General features: G+C 51.2%; 1 protein-coding gene across 4 annotated transcripts in view; it reads left to right on the top strand.

Annotated features, from left to right (window-relative positions):
* GRAMD4 (GRAM domain containing 4) overlaps positions 1-16,665 on the top strand; it is a 105,662-nt gene extending 88,997 nt beyond the window's left edge. For 3 of the 4 annotated variants that reach the window (XM_029078802.2, XM_029078804.2, XM_029078801.2), the window contains 6 exons: positions 1,926-1,991; positions 7,034-7,181; positions 9,065-9,158; positions 10,573-10,657; positions 11,826-11,894; positions 12,848-16,665. In XM_029078802.2, coding sequence (XP_028934635.1) covers positions 1,926-1,991; positions 7,034-7,181; positions 9,065-9,158; positions 10,573-10,657; positions 11,826-11,894; positions 12,848-12,949 — 564 coding nt within the window. In that variant the 3' untranslated portion in view covers positions 12,950-16,665. The remainder of the gene's footprint in view (positions 1-1,925; positions 1,992-7,033; positions 7,182-9,064; positions 9,159-10,572; positions 10,658-11,825; positions 11,895-12,847) is intronic. The other variant, XM_029078803.2, reaches the window with a different exon arrangement.
* Positions 16,666-19,613: the final 2,948 nt, after the last annotated feature.

Raw genomic sequence — 19,613 nt, 5'->3', positions numbered from 1 at the left:
GCACGTCCGTTTGGGTGGCTGGGGCCGAGGGAGCGGAAAGGATCGGGTCCGTATTAATTAGTAAATTTCCATCTCCATTCTCTGAGAAGCTACTTGAGACCCACATTTGTGACTGGTTGGTTTTTTTGGGGTTGTTTTTTTAGGTGTTCTTGAAATGAGTTTCTTAAAAATCACCTCTTCATTTCTCTTTTTGTGTTATTCATCATTAATAGGTAGTTAATAGTGATCGTATTTATTGACTGCCAACCGAATGCAAAGCGGTATATGGGGTGCTGGGGAAAATACATGTATTCTGGAAAATATCAATTGATTGTATTTATTGAGCCCTTTACTATGTGTAGAGCACTGCACTAAGCACTTGGGAGAGGACAGTGCAACATAATTAGCGGCACATTCCCTGCCCGTAATGACCTTACAGTCTGGGGGTGGGGGAGATTGACATTAATGCGAATAAATGTGTCGTTTATAATATATAATTTAAAGATATATATGTAAATGCTGTGGGGTTGATGGTGGGGCAGACAGCAAATGTCCGAAGGTCACAGTTTGAAGCAGACAAGCACATATCCAACTGTCGTAGACTGAACTGCGTAGTCCTACAGAACCACTGTAAGGTGGGTTGGGTTCCCAGAGAACAGAAGAAGATATCGCCCACCTTTCGCCACAAAGACTTGATAGTCTCCTGTTCCACCGACTATCCAGTTCCCAGTCGGTCTGTGCGGGACGGATACGGCCCCAGATGGCTTGATTTTCATTCCCTCATCCCAGCCTCCGCCGTGCCTCAAAGTCCAAGTCCCATAGCTCAGAAATGATATAGTGGTCATAGGGACCCAGGCCGGGAGCGCCCAGGCAGTATCCTGGGCATGAAGGGAGGCCGGGGGTTCCCCGCCTGGAGAAACGTTCTGAGGTCCGGCGAATTTTGGCAAACTGGCAGGGGTGGCATCGGTTCTTTCCGCTTCCTGCCCATCGTACCACTTGGGATGCCAAGCACGCCTCTGGTGTGCTCCGTCTCAATTCCTTGCCTGGCATCTTCGCCCTCTGGGGCCCAACGGGCATTTCAGGGAGACCAAAACTAGAGGGGTTAGAGGAGGAGAAGGGAGCAGGATCTAAAATGGAACCCAGGTTGTCTTTTGACACATGCCAGTGTCCTCTATAGACCGGGGGCAAAGCTCTGAAATCTCCCCGAGACGTCCCCTTCTGTGTCCTGGCCAGGGCTGCCCCAGATTGCTTGGGTTGCATTCCAAACCCGATTTTAAGATTTTTTTTTGTTGCTTTTCTCCACTACCCATGAGCCAGCCTGGGCCATCTCATCACTGGTTGCCGGAGGGAGGGGTTGCTTCAAAACAGAGACACTCCCCCCCCCCCCTTGAGATTCATCCAGAGAAAGGAGCAGAGAATGGGGGCTCCTAAAAAGCGAATCCTTCTAGGACAGATGCGTGTCTGCTCTTTACTTAAGTGCCTGCAGGAATGGGACCTCTACAGCCTCTGCCAATTACCTGTAGGTGTCCATCCTGTTGGAAGGGAAGTTCTTCTACAGGTCTAGCCAGAATCTCTCCTGCTGTAATTCAAACCTGTTTCTTCTTGTCAGTCAGTCGTATTTTTTGAGCGCTTACTGCGTATAGAGCACTGTACTAAGCGCTTGGGACAATGGAACAATAGAACAGACACATTCCCTGCCCACAGAGAGTTTACATTCCTGTTCTTTGATCCTCTTTGGACGTGGAGACCAACTATTCTCCATTTTTCTCATCAAATCCAGGTGTATCAGTGAGGGAAACGATTAACTCCCCCCTCAGCTTTCTCTTCTTCAGGCTAAACAATCCCACACCCTTTAACCTTTCACCTCCAGGACTGCTACCCCACCCTTTTATCATATTTTTGCTCCCCTCATCCCTCTCACGCATTTCTCTGCATCCTTTTTCCAGTGTGGTGGTCAACACCAGACGGGCTACTCCAACAGGGGTCTGACCAGTGTGGCATCTAATGGAAAGGTCAATTTCTAGTTCTTGCCAGTCTGACTCACTGTTCTTACATCCCGGGTGCGCGTGAACAGCAACAGCACAGAGTTGCTGGTGGACATTTTGTTTCTGCTCCTCTCAGATTCTTGGTCCTCTTTCTGTACCATCGTATCAAGTCCGTCTTTCACCGTCCAGTGTATATGGTCTTGCATTGCTGAATGAGCCATCTCGCCTCTGTCCCACCGAGTCCCGTCCTGTTATTGTAAGACCGTCAGTCAGTCAGTCGACAGTATCACCAGTGTGCAGAGCACTGCACTAAACAGTTGGGAAAGTCCAATCGATTTATCCTTCTAATTTTCACGGGTCCCTGTGGGCAAAAAAGGTAGTTGGGAGGGAGAAGAAAACAGGGAGATTGGCAGAGTTTGGGGATTAACCTAATTTGTTAACTAATTCGCCAATTGTGGTATTCGTTAAGCTCTTACTACGTCACAAGCACTGTTCTGAGCGCAGGTGTAGATACAAGTTAATCAGGTTGGACACAGTCCTGCCTCACGTGGGGCTCCCGGTCTAAGTGAGAAGGAAAACAGGAATTGAATCCCCATTTTACAGATGAGGAACCTGAGGCACAGAGAAAGAGACTTGCCCAAGGTCACGTAGCAGACACGGAGCAGAGCCGGGATGAGAATCCTCAACCTCGGACTCACAGGCCCCGTCCACTAGGCTGCTCTGCTTCCTCCCTTGGGCTTGGAAAGGATGAAGTCATTCAGGCTACAGAGAGAAGGAGGGAGAAAGGTGGCATAATGGGAGAGGTCTTGGGAAAATATTCCCATCAGCATCCATCTGGCTCTGCCGAGCCTCCCCCTTGGCAGATCCCATCGGTACTCGGGTCCCTGGAAGCTGTTCGGGGCCCAGAGAAACCCGAGATGCGATGGTGAGGAGGGGTGAACACCAAGCACCGGAAATGTCTATTCCGGCTTCGGACTGGAGGCCGCGGGGGACCACCCGGCAATGGAGCGGACCACCTAGCTGGCTACTTTGGGGGCAGAAGGCAGGGGCCTGAAGGGAAGTCAGGAGGTGCAGAAATAACCCGTCAGTCGTATTTATTGAGCACTTATTGCGTGAGCACTGTACTAAGCGCTTGGGCGAGTACAGTAGAACAAGAAACAGACACATTCCCGACCCATAGCGAGCTTATAGTCTAGAGGAGGAGACAGATGTTAATATAAATAAATTACAGATCTGGACATAAATTCCGTGGGGTCTTTGGGGAACGAACCGTAAAGTTAAAAACTGGACTTTCACCTGTTCCCAGCTAGATGTCGAGGTGGTAGTAGAAGAAAACAAGCCGGATTTTCCTGCGGGTTTTCCTGCATGGAGAAGGGAAAGCACTCAGCCTACATGGTCTCTACTGTTTTATTTAATTTATTTTCTTAATGGTATTTCTTAAGCGCTGACTGTATGTCAGACACTGTACTAAGCACTGGGATAGACAAGTTAATTAGGTCAGACACAGTCCCTGACCTGCATGGGGCTCACAGTCTAAGAAGGAGGGAAAACAAGGTATCTCTGTTTTACAGATGAGGAAACAGAGGACAGAGGTGTTAAGTGACTTGCCCGAGGTCACACAGCAAGCAATTGGCAGAGCCGGGATTAGAACCTAAGTCCTCCTGACCGCCAGGCCCTCCAGGCCCGTGCTTTCTCCACCGGGCCGGGCCGTACTGCTTCTCTACCGGTCTAGTGTAGAAATGCCCTAAGGAAGCGCACCACAGCCCACGCCCACCGTCTCCAATATGGTGTCTCTAGTGAGTGTCCTCGCCCTCCCTTCTTGCAGAAAGACGCGAGAGGAAGGTGGGACTTTGCGGTCTCGTGTAGCCATCTGGAACGGAGCCCAGAGATGAGGTGTTTGGCTCCGAATGGGCCTTGGCTCTCGGAGAGAGACCCAGAACAGAGAGAGGAAGCCAGAAAAGCCGCGCCCCGAGGCAGACTCCGACCGCCCGGTTCTGAAGAGGGACCCTGAGGAGACTGGATGGATAGCCCTCCTGGGACTCTCTGCGGGACCTCTGCCAAGAAGCCCGGAGCCGGTTCAAGCTGGGGGAAAACTGTGTGGGTGGCGCAGCCGCTTCCCTCCGGGCCAGGCTGGGAGAGAATTATGTGGTGTCACAGCCACCTAAATCAATAAGTCGTATTTATTGAGCGCTCACTGTGTGCAGAGCACTTAACACCGTCCTCCCTCCGGGTCAGGCCGGGAGAGAACCGTGGCGTGTCGTAGCCACCTCTCTCTGTGCCAAGCTGGGATCACATCCCGGTATCCCAGGATGGCCCAGTGGAAAGAGCAGAGGCCTGGGCTTCTAATCCCAGCTCCGCCACTTGCCTGCTGGGTGACCTTGGGCAACCAACTCACTTCTCTTCTCGGTGCGTCAGTCTCCCCATCTGTAAAATCGCTTTTCCAAACCGAGACCCCAGTGGATTGTGTCCGAACCCCCAGGGCTTAAGCAGCGTGGCTCAGTGGAAGGAGCATGCGTGGGCTTGGGAGTCAGAGGTCATGAGTTCAAATCCCGGCTCTGCCACTTGGTAGCTGTGTGACTGTGGGCAAGTCACTTCTCGGTGCCTCAGTTACCTCATCTGGAAAATAGGGATTAATTGTGAGCCTCACGTGGGACAACCTGATGACCCTGTATCTACCCCAGTGCTTAGAACAGTGCTCTGCACATAGTAAGCGCTTAACAAATACCAACATTATTATTATTATTAATACAGCACCTGGCATATAGAAAGTGCTTCACAAATACTGCAGTTCTTAAACATTATTACCATCACCTCCCTCCATGCCAAGCTGGGAGGCAACCGTATGGAATCACATCCTCCGAACGGTGCTAGCCAATAGCTGGGATAATGTCAGGTGCCGCAGTATGGAAGGTGACTAAAAACTTTCAACCTGTTGCTCTGCTGCTTCAGGAAGCTGTGGCCGAAGAGAAAACTGTCCCTTCAGGTGGACGGGGCTGTAGGGGTGAAGCACTCTTGATGCCAAGAGGAAGCCAGTCAGCGATTGGTGTCCGGCGTTTCCCGAACCTGGCACCGGGGCCTGGGAAAGATGAAGAACAGGGCCCAGGTCCCGCTCTGAGGAAGGGGGATGGGCTGAGAGCCAACGCACAGAGGCGCGTCAGCCACTGGAAATTACCAACCGCCTGCTGAAGGGAAGAGTCCAACAGCTCGGCCCCTGACCTCAGGAAGCTTTCAGATCGAACGGGGAAGACAGGGAGATCCCCAGTTTTTAGTATCTGGTAGGCGCTTATCTGCCGGGTGACCTTGGGTGAGTCACTTGGCTTCTCGGTGCCTCAGTAACCTCATCTGCAAAATGGGGATTAAGACCGTGAGCCCCACGTGGGGTAGGGACTGTGTCTAACCCGATTAGCTTATATCTATCCCAGCACTTAGTACAGTGCCCGGCACGTAGTGAGCAGTTAACAAAACCATTAAAAATAATAATAATTAGGCCTCTGTCCCTCAGGACCACCCAGCTAGTTTTGAAAGGAGGACAGTCAGCCCCGCTAAGGGAGTTTTACCAGATTAGGAGGCCAGGCTTTGTGTGCCGGCGGGAGAGATCTTCTAAAACCACCTTCTTCTCTCTTGAGGCTTTCTCTCATTCTCTCAGTGCAATTCTCACCGCTTCGCCCGATTCACGTTTTGAGCCTGTATATGGTGCTGTGAAATAGTCTTCACTTTTTCCTTTTGTCATGGTCACATTTGTGTTTGTTATTTCTTTTCCCGCTAGCTGTCAGGGCATGAAAAGGTATGGATCATAGTGTGGAAAAGCTTTGCTTTCTTTTTCTTCTTTTTTTTTTTTTCAATGCGAGCCTCTCTGTTCACAATGAGCTGAGCTGATGCGGTTTGTGTGCCTTCTTAAATATTTTTTACTGCTGCTTTATGGTCTTATTAAGTGTCTGGTTTTTGACTCCCAAAGCCTTAATTTAAAGCACTGCTCAAATGCATTTTGTCAGCTGGCAAGTAACCCTAATATATGTTAGGGAAGCAGCATGGCGTAGTGGCTAGAGCCCGGGCCTGGCAGTCAGAAGGTCATGGGTTCTAATCCCGGCTCTGCCACTTGTCTGCTGGGTGACCTTGGGCAAGTCACTTCGCTTCTCTGGGCCTCAGTTCCCTCATCTGTAAAATGGGGATTAAGACTGTGAGCCCCACGTGGGACAACCTGACTACCTTGTATCTACCCCAGCGCTTAGAACAGTGCTTGGCACATAGTAAGCGCTTAACAAATGCCATCATTATTAACTATTATTGTTATGTCTTTGAACCCTTGCACTGTTTATCCCGGTGTGAAACACACTCAATTTCGAGGGGGCAAAGGGCTAGGAAGACTCACGTTGGACAGCGGGACATCTCTGTACCCAGAGAAAAGTCACAGGAAAACAACTCTCAAGAAGAGCATGGCCTAATGGATAGAGCCCGGGCCTGGGAGTCAGAAGGACCTGGGTTTTAATCCCGGCTCTGCCACTTGTCTGCTGTGTGACCTTGGTCAAGTCACTTCACTTCTCTGGGCCTCACTTGCCTCATCTGTAAAATGGAGGTTAAGACTGTGAGCCCCATGTGGGGCAGGGACTGTGTCCAACCCGATTTGCTTGGATCCACCCCGGCGCTTAGTACAGTGCCTGGCACATAGTAAGTGCTTAACAAATGCCACAATTATTATCATTATTATTATTAATAATAAATCAGGCCACCGTGGAAAGTTCCGGAACGTTCACTTTCTTGGCGAAAGTAGAAATCTCCTTTATTAAGCACCCAGGGGGTGCGATGCCCTGTACTGTGCTCTTGGGAAATGCCGACTAAGGAACATTCCCTGCCCACAAGGAGCTTACATTTATAAGGGCGAATCCCACTGTGGAAAATACTTGCCCCGTTCTGTTTCTTCTAGAGCTAGCAATAGGGTTCGATTTTCCTACGTACCTTCTTTTGCTGCCCTTCACGTTCAAGCGGGGGGGGGCGTTCACATTTCAGCGGGTCGACTAACAGGAGTTAATTTTCTGGCGATGGTCTACGCGATGCCTTCTGTCTCCTCCCAGCTCCAGACGGCATCATCCCGGAGCTACGTGGGCGCCAGCGCCCCGCCGGGCATGAGCAAGGATGAAGACGCGGGTCGTTTCCACGGTACCAAAAAGGGCAACTTCCACGAGATCTTTAACCTGACGGAAAACGAGCGGCCTTTGGCAGGTACGAGCCCGGCTGCGGGGGTGACGGGAGGAGGGGATCGGTGGGCGGACTTCTGGGGGGGGGGGATTTCCATGCGGCACGAGGCTGGGTAATTGGGGGTCCCCCGAAGGTCACAGGAAAGATTTATTTCGGTCGGAGCCTGGACTGATCCAAAGTTGTCCGTTTTGCTATCGGACAGAGTGGCCTAGTGGGAAGAGCCCGGGCCCGGGAGTCGGAGGACCTGGGTTCTGATCCCACTGCGCCACTTGTTCACTGTGCGACCTTTGCCAGTCATTGCAACTTCTCTGTGCCTCAGTTATCTCATCTCTAAAATGGGGTTTAAGACTGTGAGCCCCCTTGGGACAATGGGAATGCTTTTATAGCCCAGAAGTTAGCAGGAGTTTCACCAAACTCATTTGGGCCACTGGCCTGCCGTGGTCACCCCTTTGACCTCTCCAGGCCTCAGTTTCCTCTTCTGTTAAATGGGGATTATAATAGTACCCACCTCTCCCTCCTAGGGCTGTTGGGAGGATGAAATGAAATAATCGACGTGACTTGGGAAAATCAAGGAATGTACAAATAATCGTTCAACTGTATCTGCTGCGCGTGTACCGAGTGCAGAACACTGAACTAAATATTTGGGAGAGTACAGAAGAACAGAATAAATGCCGATAAATGCAAGGTGTTATTACAAGACCGGGCAACTTAAAGGTAGAAAAGAAAATGAAAAGACAAAGTTTTACCACTATATAAAACCGTGGTTCATCCACGCCAGGACTTTGGTATGTACCGCTGGTTTTGGATCTTAGGAGGGAAGAAAGGGTTAGGGTTGTGACGGCCAGGGACAAACCGAGGCTACTGAGATGGTCAACGAAAGGGAGAGCTTTCCAGAAGAGGACCTCAGACCTTGAAAAGATTAGGTCTCTTCTGACTAAAAAGGGGAATTGTCCCCTCTAGACTGTAAGCCCCTTGTGGGTGGGGAATGTGTCTACCAACTAACTCTCTTATAGTGTAATAATAATAATGTTGGTATTTGTTAAGCGCTTAGTATGTGCAGAGCACTGTTCTAAGCGCTGGCGTAGACATAGGGGAATCAGGTTGTCCCACGTGGGGCTCACAGTCTTAATCCCCATTTTACAGATGAGGTAACTGAGGCACAGAGAAGTTAAGTGACTTGCCCACAGTCACACAGCTGACAAGAGGCAGACCTGGGATTCGAACCCATGACCCCTGACTCCCAAGCCTGTGCTCTTTCCACTGAGCCACGCTGCTTCTCTATTCTCCCAAGTGCTTACTACAGTGCTGTCTCTGCACATGGTAAGCGCTCAAGTTTATTTATTCGTTTATATTAATGTCTGTCTCCCCCTCTAGAAGCAGCGTGGCTCATTGGAAAGAGCCCGGGCTTGGGAGTCAGGGGTCATGGGTTTGAATCCCGGCTCTGGCACTTGTCAACTGTGTGACTGTGGGCGAGTCACTTCGCTTCTCTGTGCCTCAGTTACCTCATCTGTAAAATGGGGATGAAGACTGTGAGCCTCACGTGGGACAACCTGATGACCTTGTATCTACCCCAGTGCTTAGAAGAGTGCTCTGCACATAGTAAGCGCTTAACAAATACCAACATTGTTATTATTATCATTATTGTTATTAAACTCATTTTGGGCAAGGAATATGTCTGTTCATCGCTGTAGTATACTCCCCCAAATGCTTAGTACAGTGGTTTGCACACAGTAAGTGTTCAGTAAATAGTAATGAATGAATAAACCTAGTAGTAGGTTTTCCTCTTTTCTAAGGAAGACAGCAACCCAGGGTCTCCCTTATAGGCCTGCAGAAGTAATTATCCCAGCTGATCGTCCATCTTGACTAAGGATTTTGACAGCATGTGTGTATTTGTATTTATTTGGTAGCGTGTGAAAACGGTTGGCGATGCTGCTTAATTAACAGAGACAGGAAGATGCCAACAGACTACATCAGGAACGGAATTCTCTACGTGACGGAAAAGTGAGTGCCGGACAATATTCCATGCTCTCGAGAAGGGAGGCGGGATCATGAGAGCCACGAGAAGAGAGGCCAGGGTCAGTATTCCTGAGTTTTAGTGCCTGACATGAGAGAGGCTTCTGGTTCATCGAGAAGCAGCGTGGCTTAGTGGAAAGAGCCTGAGCCTGGGAGTCAGAGGACCCGGGTTCTAATTCTGGCTCGGGTGCTTGACTTCTGCCTGACTCGGGCAAGTCACTTCACTTCTCTGGGCCTCAGTTCCCTCCTCTGCGAAATAAGGATTCAATCTGTGTTCTCCCTCCTACTTAGACCGTGAGTCCTTTGTGGGACATAATTATCTTGTACCCTCCCCAGTGTGTAGTACAGTGCTTGGCACATAGTAAGTACTTAACAGGTGCCACAATCATTAGTCTTATTAATATCATCCAAAATGGCCACCATCACGATTCCTATAGGAAGAATAAGAAAGTGGGCCAGGACAAATGGGCCAAAGAGTAGTCGTCGGTTTCACGGTGGAGATTTTTCATCATTCCCAGTCCTTGAATCATCGAGTCAGTCCGTGAGGGCAGAGGGGGGTGCCTGTGAGGAGAGAGGATGTTGATTGGGAGAGGTTTGGCATTAAGCAAGCACTTTTCTTCTGGGCAGTGGGGCCGTGAGGCCTTGTACAGAAGGTTTTCATTATTGCTTTCTATTCATGTAAAATGGCTGCTCTTAGCACAGTTGTTTTAGCTGTGCTCTGATGGATACTGCCTGAGCCTGAAGTGACTGTGCTGTTGGAGAAGTTGCTTTGAAAACCTGTTCAGTTGCCGGGAGACGTAATTCACATGTAAGGAAGAAAACCTCCGTAGTGGTGATTCTGTACTTAATAGGGCTTCAAGGTTTTCTCTCTCTTTCCTTCTCTCTCTCCCTCCCTCCCTCCCCTCTTCTTTCTCCCTCCTTCCCTTTCCCCCTTTCTCTTTCTCTCTCTCCCCCCCTCCTCCTCTCCGTCCCTCTCCTTTTCTCTCCTCCCCATCTCTTCTCTCTTCGTCTCCCCCCATCTCTCTCTCTCCCTTTCTTTCTCCATCTCAGTCTGTCACCATGTAGTAGAAAGGGGTAAAAAATGTGAATTTTGAGCCTTGAAGATCAAACTACTCCAGGAGAGGGATTTTCTAACGTGTACACGTGGGCTGGCATGGTTCAAGCACTTGGCGGCCGTCAGGCAACACACAAACGTGGAGAAACACCGGGATGCTTAGCCCAGTCACAGAGTTGTATTTGGAGCAAGAGATTCTGTATTCTGGATCCGAATCGATGGATCAGTTGTATTTATTGAGCACCTATGTGCCAGGCGCTGTGCTGAGCCCTTGGGAAAGGGACCTCGAATAAGTGTCTGTTTTTCAAGACACTATGACACCTAAACTGTTTTCTCTTTCCTCTTCAGTTACCTGTGCTTCGAAAGCTCGAAATCTGGCTCATCGAAGAGAAATAAAGTTATTAAACTGATGGATATTACGGACATTCAGAAGGTAGGTTAATTGAGGAGGGTTCATTTGTCCTCGCTGGCTTCATGGGGGGGTCGTGTTCCATGCTGCAGGTTTTATTCTTTGCTTACTTCAAATTGCCTCAAGCTGTGGGATGAAAAAGCATCCCAGAAGCCAGAGAGGCTGAAAGAAAATGCCCAGCTCGACCGAGGGGAGTAAAATAGCTCAGAATTGCTTAAACCATTAATTCTCTCCCAAATAGAGCTGAATTAAAAGTGTTTGAAGAGAGGTTGGGGGAGGGGGGAGGAAGAGAGAGAAAAAGAGAGATCTATTTTGGGGAGTTGTGCTCATTCTTCTAGTCACTCGGTTGGCTGCCGCCTTTCCTGCCCTGCTTTTCCTGGCTTGGGGAAGTAGTCCCCGAGTTTCGGTTGATGTCAGGTTCTCGCAAGTCCCTCTGGTGTAATTTGGAAAACCACCGTAGCGGCTGGCCCTTGGACGGTCAGATTTTCCAGGGGAAACCACACCTGTGTCCTAGTGCCCCAGCATCCCCTGGGCTGGCTTCTGGGTTTGGCCCGACCACTGGAGTCCCGGAAAGAAAACGATCAGTCAGTGGTATTTATTGAGCGCTCACGGTGTGCAGAGCACCGTTCTAAGCACCCGGGAGAGTAAGAAGGAAGGCGGGCCGTTAGGGTCCCACCCTTCAAGTTCCCCGCCTCCCCTGTCTCCGGACCCGACAGGCAAGAGTCACGGCTTGTGGCTGGGGAGTCAGGACGTGGCCACAGCTTCTAGGGAAGATGAGGTTCTTCTTCTTATTTTTACATTTACTCTGAAAGAGGAAATCGAGCTGGGTACCCTCTCTCCACCATCAGCTCGCTGTGGGCAGGAACTATCAGTTTGGTGTTATATTGTACTCTCCCAAGTGTTTAGTACAGTGCTGTGCGCACAGTAAGCGCTCAATAAATAGGATTGAATTTGGAGTCTACCCATCTGGCTCTTGAAGGAAAAAAACAGGCACCCGCGGCTCAAGACCTCTGGTGGATTTTATCTCATGTGCCCAGTTTTGGGGGGAGAAGGGAAGTTTGGAGGGGGTAGGGGGAGGACAGGTACCTCCTTGACTTATTTAATGTGTCCCTGTGGGAGAAAGTTGGGTCATCAGGAGTGACTGAGTCGGGTTGTGGTTTGTTTGTTGGGTTGTTTTTTTTTTGTCTTTCAGTACAAAGTGCTGTCTGTTCTTCCCGGGTCGGGCATGGGGATTTCAGTCTCTACACCGTCCACCCAGAAAGTAAGTGCCAAACCAGTTGAAATGGAATATTCCAGGCCCCGTCCCGAGCGGCTCCCCCGGGGTTCCCTGCTCCGCGGAGAAGCCAAGCGACGGCCTCAGCCCTCTCCCTCCCGTCTTGGCAATTTGGGACATTTGGGTGGATGATGATGATGCTATTTGTTAAGTGCCTAAAATGTGCCAAGCACTGTTCTGAGCACTGGGGTAGATACGAGGTCATCAGGTTGGCCACGTGAGGCTCACAGTCTTAATCCCCATTTTACAGGTGAGGTAACTGAGGTAACAGAGAAGTGAAGTGACTTGCCCGAAGTCACACAGTTGACAAGTGCCAGAGGTGGGATTAAAACCCATGACCTCTGACTCTGAAGCCCTGGCTCTTTTCACTAAGCGGTGGTGGATCCTAGGGGCGGTTCCAATAGCTCATTTAAGAGGGTTGGAATGGCCTCGGTGGGATTTGTGTGGACTTTTACCCTCCTTAACCAGGCCCGCCCCCACCTTCCACCACCGAATAATCAGTACCCATGGTGGTATTTATTGAGCTCGGTAAATGAATTACAGATATTAGTAGCCCTTACCTGCCTGGCAGGCTGAACTCCTAACCGGGGACTGACTGAAGTGGAGACTGTCAGCTCGTAATGGGCGGAGAATGTGTCTGCTAATTCTGTTGTATCGGACTCTCCCAAGTGCTCAGTACAGTGCTCTGCATAGAGTAAGCGCTCAATAAATAGCTTTGATGGATTGAGATGCTCCAGGAATCCAAGCTTAAACCTTTCTCCACGTAACAAAATATCGCCCCTTCCCAAAGCAGAAAGCGGGGATCCGTCAGTGCGTCTGGGAACGTCGGAAGGAAAGGCCTCGCCTGTCTGTGGAGAAAAAGGGGGTTTTGTTCCTGGGTGGGTGAGTTTCTCTCAGGATCTCACAAGGTACACGCCGTAACCCTTCTCCTCTCTCGTTAGCCGCTAGTGTTCGGTGCCATGGTACACAGAGACGAAGCTTTTGAGACCATTTTCAGCCAATACATGAAGATCACATCGGCAATATCTGGCGGCGAAAGCTAGTATCCACCTGCTGGAGATCTGAAAGACTTTGGGGTTTGCTTGGTTTTTTGGGCGGGGAGAGAGTTGGGGGTTTATTTGTTTGGTTTTTTTTTTACAATTTGGTAGTGGAAAAAAAGAAATCGGACCTCCTTACGATCAATCTCTTTTGCAATAATTTTCCTTTTTCCATCGTTCATAGTCTCTGCTACTATGTGAGCCTATTTTATACAGGCCTTCCCGTTTGTTTTTAGGATGTTTGTAAAAAGTGCTTTCACCACTCTTCGCCTTGCACAGCGAGCACTTTTAACGTTCATTTTCTGACATCGAAGGCCGGGAAGATCCTCGGAGAGCCAACGGAACGGGGCGGAACCGGCACCCGATCGCAGTTTCCTTTTTCTGAAGCCAGCGTGCTTCCGTGAAGGTTTTAAGCTGAGATGGTGCACATCCAACGTGAACCCCAAGGCCAACGGTCAGCCTGAACCTCTCGGTCCTCCTGCTTCCCTGGACTCTGCGTAGCCCCTCGCTGTGGACCCGGGGGCGTGGAGAATAGGGATGGTGTAAAGGAAGCTGTTAATCCCCCACGTGAAGTGTATTTGCATTTCTCTGGGAGGTCCTGGAATGACCTTGGGTCAGGTGGAGAGGATGATAATAATAATGATGGTATTTGTTAAGCGCTTACTATGTGCCGAGCACTGTTCTAAGCGCTCATGGCATCTACACTGGACGGGGGCCGGGGGGAAAGACTGTGGAAAGGTGAGCGGAGTGAAGACACACCTCCTCGTGTGTAGAAGTGTTTTGAGGGTCTCTTGTCAGCAATCTCGCCATCCCTAACAAAAGAATCAATCAGTTGTATTTATTGAGCTCTTACTGGGGGCAGAGCACTGGACGGAGCGCTCGGGAGAACACGACGCAGCGGAGTTGGTAGACGCCTTCCCTGCCCACCGCCAGCTTACAGTCTAGAAGAAGGAACTCTTGCCAAATAAAGACGTATTGTAAGTTGAGTCAGAACCTCTCCCGGGCAAGGCCCATTCCCTCTCTCTCTCGCCCCAGTCACCTTCCGTTTTCTTCTCGGGTGGCAGCTGACCGACGGCCAGTTACCTCGTCGCGTTTGACCACCGGGAAGGAACTGAGTCTGAGGGGGTTCGGGCCGGGGTGACCCCCACCATCTTGGTTCCCAAGGGATGGATCCGTTTCGGGCCGGCAGCGCCTGACTTTGGTGCCGTTTCTGCCGTAATCCCACCTACGAGGAGGTTCTTTCTCCCAGGCCTTCCCCCGAGGCAGCCTCCACCCCTGCTACAGCTCCCGATTACCTCACGTTTGCCCTTTGCACCCGAGGAGAGATACCAGAGAGTCAGAGAATAACTCGACCCTTAAGGTCGAGGTGTTGGTGTTGGCTCCGTTGAAAGTCAATCAGTCGTAGTTACCGAGCGCTTATCCTACTATGCGCTTGTTGGATCATCCCCTCAAGGCAGGGGTGGTCGTGAGCAGGAGCCTGGGCATCTTGCGGCCATGGAAGGGGATTTCGCCCAGCGGGCTGACCGCGTTGGGAGGGAGGGCGGCCTCCGGGCCGCAGAGGTCGAGCTTGGGGCAGCGCCGGGCCCTGGTTGGCAGCGGTGCGAGAGGTACCCTCAGGCGCCACCACAGCGAGCTCAGCGGAGGGACCGGCGGGGGGGTCCGGGGAGACCCGGGCCAATCCCCGAAACCACCGGGTTTAGCTTGCGGATGCCTAGCGTTTCCGCCGACCCGGGGCCGTTCTGGGCAGCTGCCGGTTAAAATCAGTAGTCGCTCCGGAAAGGGGGCGGATGTTTCCTGGGAATGTGGAAGGGATCCCTCCCACCCTGAAGAGACACCGCTGGTTGAACCAGGATGACTCTACGGCACAGTGGGCCAGCCCTCAGAAGTTGTCTCGGGCACCGCAGAGAAACAGGATTTAGAGAAAGAAGTTTCACCACCGGAGTCTTTTAAAAGTCTTTTCGGCCTACAGAAAACTTAGAGCAAACCGTCTCGATCTCAACTCTGGTTCACCCAGTATTTCTTCGGTAGTACTTACCAAAACCAACAGCCAGTGTTTGAACTCGTGCCGTCCTGTTGTTTTCTTCTCCCCAAGGCGGTGGATCATGTTTTCCATTTTCAAGAGGCTGCTTGGAGGGGCTAAAGTCATCGAGGTGAATCTTGTCGAGTGGTGATATGAGCATTAAAGGGGCTTAATGTCTCGTTCATCTCTAAAACCGTCCCTCACCCCTTCAGCTTGTCTTAGTCCTTTGGGTGCTGGTGAGATCGTTGGTTTTTTTTTTTTTTTGAAGAAACAGAAAATTATATTTTTTACAGAGAGCAAGCAGTTTTTCTTATTTTTGTATCATTTTCGAATGGAATTTTTACCTTTCACTCTGATCCTAATTTGCCGGCTTGGCGAGAAATGGGGTAACTGCATTTACCGCCTCCTTCCCCGACCGGTCGCTTTAGAGTCGTCTCCGTTTCTGGCTCCCGGAAAAGCCTCGCTCTTTCCGCGCGAGCGACAGCCGACGCGATTAAGCGTATCCCTCCAAGCCTTCGTCTTTCCCTTGTCCCCGGTCGGGGTTCGGGGAGGCGGGCGTGTTCGGCTCGAATGATTCCCGAGTCCACAAAAGAGAGGTCGCTCGGGTGTGGACCTTCGCGATGAACCCGCACTTTAACCGGGTGGACCGAGCTTACGGACCGCAGCCGCCTCCCCGACCGCCTCACGATTCGGCGCTACCCTTCCGAACTGGATTCCCCAGGAGCCGGACCCTGCGTCGTGTGACTAGAAGGCGCGGGTCCAAGGCCAGGTCCACCCTAAGCGAGGCTGTGAGGGGGGGTCCCCGCCGGCCACCCGAGGGGCGCCCGGGCCGGCGTCGGACAGAGGGCTCCGGGAAGGGCGTCGGCTCGGACCACCGAGGTCTCGATCTCGCTAGGCCCGAGGACGGGGCCGCCCGGCACACCCCCCACGGCGCGTTGCCGAGGGGGCCGCCCGAGCCCCGTTCCCTTGGCGGCCGGGGCGGTCCCGTCCGATTCCCGTCCTTCCCGTTTCCGGGGTGATCCGTGCCACTTAGCCAAAAGTGTTAGTTTCCTCATCGGCCTCTGCGACGGTCGCGTGGGGGTGGATTTAACTTCTTTCAGAGAAGTGAAGTGGCCAGTTTGAGTTCCTTTTAAGGAGAAAGGGAGATGAAAACTGACCACACTCAAATGGGAAGAGCGGGGAGCGGGAGGCTCCGGTCGGGACTCTCAGGGGAGATAGCGGGAGGAAGAGGCCGGAGGCGGCGAACCCGGAGTCCGAAACGCAGGCCGGCCCACGGTAGAACCTTGCGGAAGAGTCCGCTCCGACCGACAGGAATCATGTTTTCCCCAAGCCCGGCAGGTGGAACTGTACATACTTTGGGGCGACCTCGCCCTGAAGAGAACTCGTAGTTTTTACTGAATTATGTAAATTTGGGCAGATATTTAATTTCTATGACCAATCATCGAAATAGAATGGATGTTCAATTTTTTATGTCTCGATCCGTTTGAACCTGTAAATAGCCATTGCCGGTGTGACTTTTGTTCAGCGAAGGAATCGTTCCGTATGAAGAATTGAAGCGATGACCGACGAGAGGAATGCCCTGTACATTTTTTAAAAAAAACAACAACCCGACAACCTTGTTTGTTTAAGGAAAAAAAAAAAAGTCTTGTATAAATTATCATTTTTATTTAAATAAACCTAAAACGCTTTGGGCTAACAAGTACTTTTCCTGTTGAGTTGGGTAACTTTTTGGAGTCTCACAGCTCCATCGAGTGGGTAAAATAAGCAGCTTCTCCTTCGAACGGCCTCCTCCCACCCCACACATCCCACAGGAACCCACCTCACGCAAACACACACCCCTGTAGATACACACGACTGGTTTGTTTTCCAAGGCAGTACTACTGATGATTAGATTGAATCCACAGAGGCAGGTGTGGCTGAAAAAGCCAACCCCCACACAGTGCTAACACACAAAGATAGATCCTTGCCGCGGCTGTCGATCCCTCGTTGAGTGGGTAGCTTTTCTAGAGTTCCTCCTCTGTGCCCTCTAGACTCTAAGCTCCTCCTGGGCAGGGCATCGATCTGCCAACTCTGTCGCGCCCTCCAGCGTGGCTCAGTGGAAAGAGCCCGGGCTTGGGAGTCAGAGGTCATGGGTTCGAATCCCGGCTCCGCCACGCGTCAGCTGCGTGACCTTGGGCGAGTCACTTCACTTCTCTGGGCCTCAGTTCCCTCATCTGGAAAACGGGGATGAAATCTGTGAGCCCCACGTGGGACAACCTGATCGCTCTGTATCTACCCCAGCGCTTAGAACAGTGCTCGGCACATAGTGGGCGCTTAACAGATACCAACATTATTACTCTGCACCGAGCATTTAGTACAGTACTGGTTAGAGAAGCAGCGTGGCTCAGTGGAAGGAGCCCGGGCTTGGGAGTCAGAGGTCATGGGTTTGAATTTTGAATCCCGACTCCGCCACTTGTCAGCTGTGTGACTGTGGGCGAGTCACTTCACTGCTCTGGGCCTCGGTGACCTCATCTGTAAAATGGGGTTGAAGACCGTGAGCCTCACGTGGGACAACCTGATGATCCTGTTCTACCCCAGCGTTTAGAACAGTGCTCTAACATTCTTATTATTATTATTACGCATAGTGAGTGCTCAATAGATGCCATGGATGGATTGATGGACATTTTCAAGACGTAGGTCGCGATGACCACCGACCGTGCAGAGCGCGGTAGTCGGCCTTTGGGAGAGTCCGAGGGCTCCCCAAAACTAGAGACATTAAGCTCGTTGTGGGTGGAGAACGTGTCTACCAGCTCTATTTTATTGTACTCTCCCCGGTATTTAATACGAGGTAGGTACTAAAATAAGCTGCAGCTAGGAGGATGCAATAGACAATAGATGTACGCAAGTGTCACCCGGGTCATCCGAGCGAGTCAAGGAAAAAATGATGGCCACTCGACTTTTCTATTTTTGTCTTTGTATAAAGAATCGTCCTATCAGGTGAGAAACGTTTCAGTCCTGCCAGCTCGAAGGCATACTCGGGCACCGTCAGGAGCACGGCGTGAGTACTGAGAGAAGAGATCCATGGAACATGGACAGAGTGGAGCAGGGAAACAGTCCGGCCTAATGGTTAAAGCCTGGACCTAGGGGGACCTGGGTTCTAATCCCGACCCCGCCATTTGTCTGCCGCGTGACCTTGGGTGAGTCACTTGACTTCTCTGCGCCTCAGTCACCTCATCTGTAAAATGGGGATTAAGACAGAGCCGCACGTGGGACAGCGACTGCGTCCGAGCAGTGAGGCATAGGGGGATGGTCAGAACTCAGAAGGTCGTGAGTTCTAATTCCGGTTCTGCCACTCGTCTGCCGTGTGACCTCGGGTAAATCCCTTCACTTCTCCGGGCCTCAGTTCTTCCGTCTGTAAAACGGGGACTGTGACAGGGAGCCCCATGTGGGACGACAGGGAGTGTCCAACCTGATCGGCTTGTATCCACCTCAGCGCTTAGTACGGTGCCTGGCACAGAGTAAGTGCTTAACAAACACCACAGTTATTATTGGCAAATCTAACCAATCTGATGATCTTGCATCTAGCCCGGTGCTTAGTACAGTGCTGGCACATAGTAAGCGCTCAACGAACACCATAAAAGAAAAGGTGGAGCAGAAGCTGACGGATAGGAACCAGGGATAGAGATTTGCGTTTCTCCACCCTCTCTCTCCCTCCCTCAGCCACAGGAGACACCAATTACAGTGTTCGTTAAGCGTTTACTACGTGCCAAGCACTGTTCTAAGCGCTGGGAAGTTCAGACCTCTTCCACCTCGGGGTTCGGGTTCGCTCGGCAGTGGAAGACGCTTCCGGCCTCCGAGATCCTGAATAATAATAATAATGATGTTGGTATCTGTTAAGCGCTTCCTACGTGCAGAGCACCGTTCTAAGCGCCGGGGGAGATCCAGGGTCATCGGGTCGTCCCACGTGAGGCTCACGGCTAATCCCCATTTTACAGAGGAGGTCACTGAGGCACAGAGAAGTGAAGTGACTTGAAGGGAGAAGGTGTTGGCTTAACGAGAGGAACGCAAAGCGTCTCTCCCCTCTCCAGGTGATTTCCTCGCTGGAATCGTAGTGTCCATCAGCGGTATTTACCGAGTGCGTACCGTGCGCAGAGCACTGCAGCGAGCGGCTGGAGGAGTCCAGTAGAAGAGTCGGTTGACAAAATCCTTGCCTACGAGGAGCTTATTCATCGCCTCGAGCTTGAATGGTTAGTTCCTCTGCTGCGCGGTGGCCTGGGGAAGCGGCTTCGAACTAGAGCAGGGGAAATCACCCAGCCCCAACCTCCGCTCCACCTGGCCACCTGGGCTTCAGGGGATTATATCAATCGATCGGTCGTATTTATTGAGCGCTTACTTGGTGTAGAGCACATACTAAGTGCTTGGGAGAGGACAGTATCACGTTCCCTGCCCACAGTGAGCTGTAGGACAATTTGTAGGCCCTCGTCTCCCGAACCGCCCCCCCCAGACTGTAAGCTCGTCGCGGACCGGGGATGTGTCTGTTCTATTGTTGTGTGGTCCTGTCCCAAGCGCTTAGTACACAGTACTCTGCACACAGTAACTGCTCAGGAAATACGATTGATTGACTGGCCGGGGGTCTCTTTTTTATTTTGTTTTTTCTGTCTTATAGAGTGT

This window comes from Ornithorhynchus anatinus, chromosome 14 (genome assembly GCF_004115215.2).
Source record: "Ornithorhynchus anatinus isolate Pmale09 chromosome 14, mOrnAna1.pri.v4, whole genome shotgun sequence".
Lineage (NCBI taxonomy): Eukaryota > Metazoa > Chordata > Mammalia > Monotremata > Ornithorhynchidae > Ornithorhynchus > Ornithorhynchus anatinus.
The sequence above is the reverse complement of the archived record's forward strand: the minus strand, read 5'-3'. Positions and strand labels throughout refer to the sequence as shown.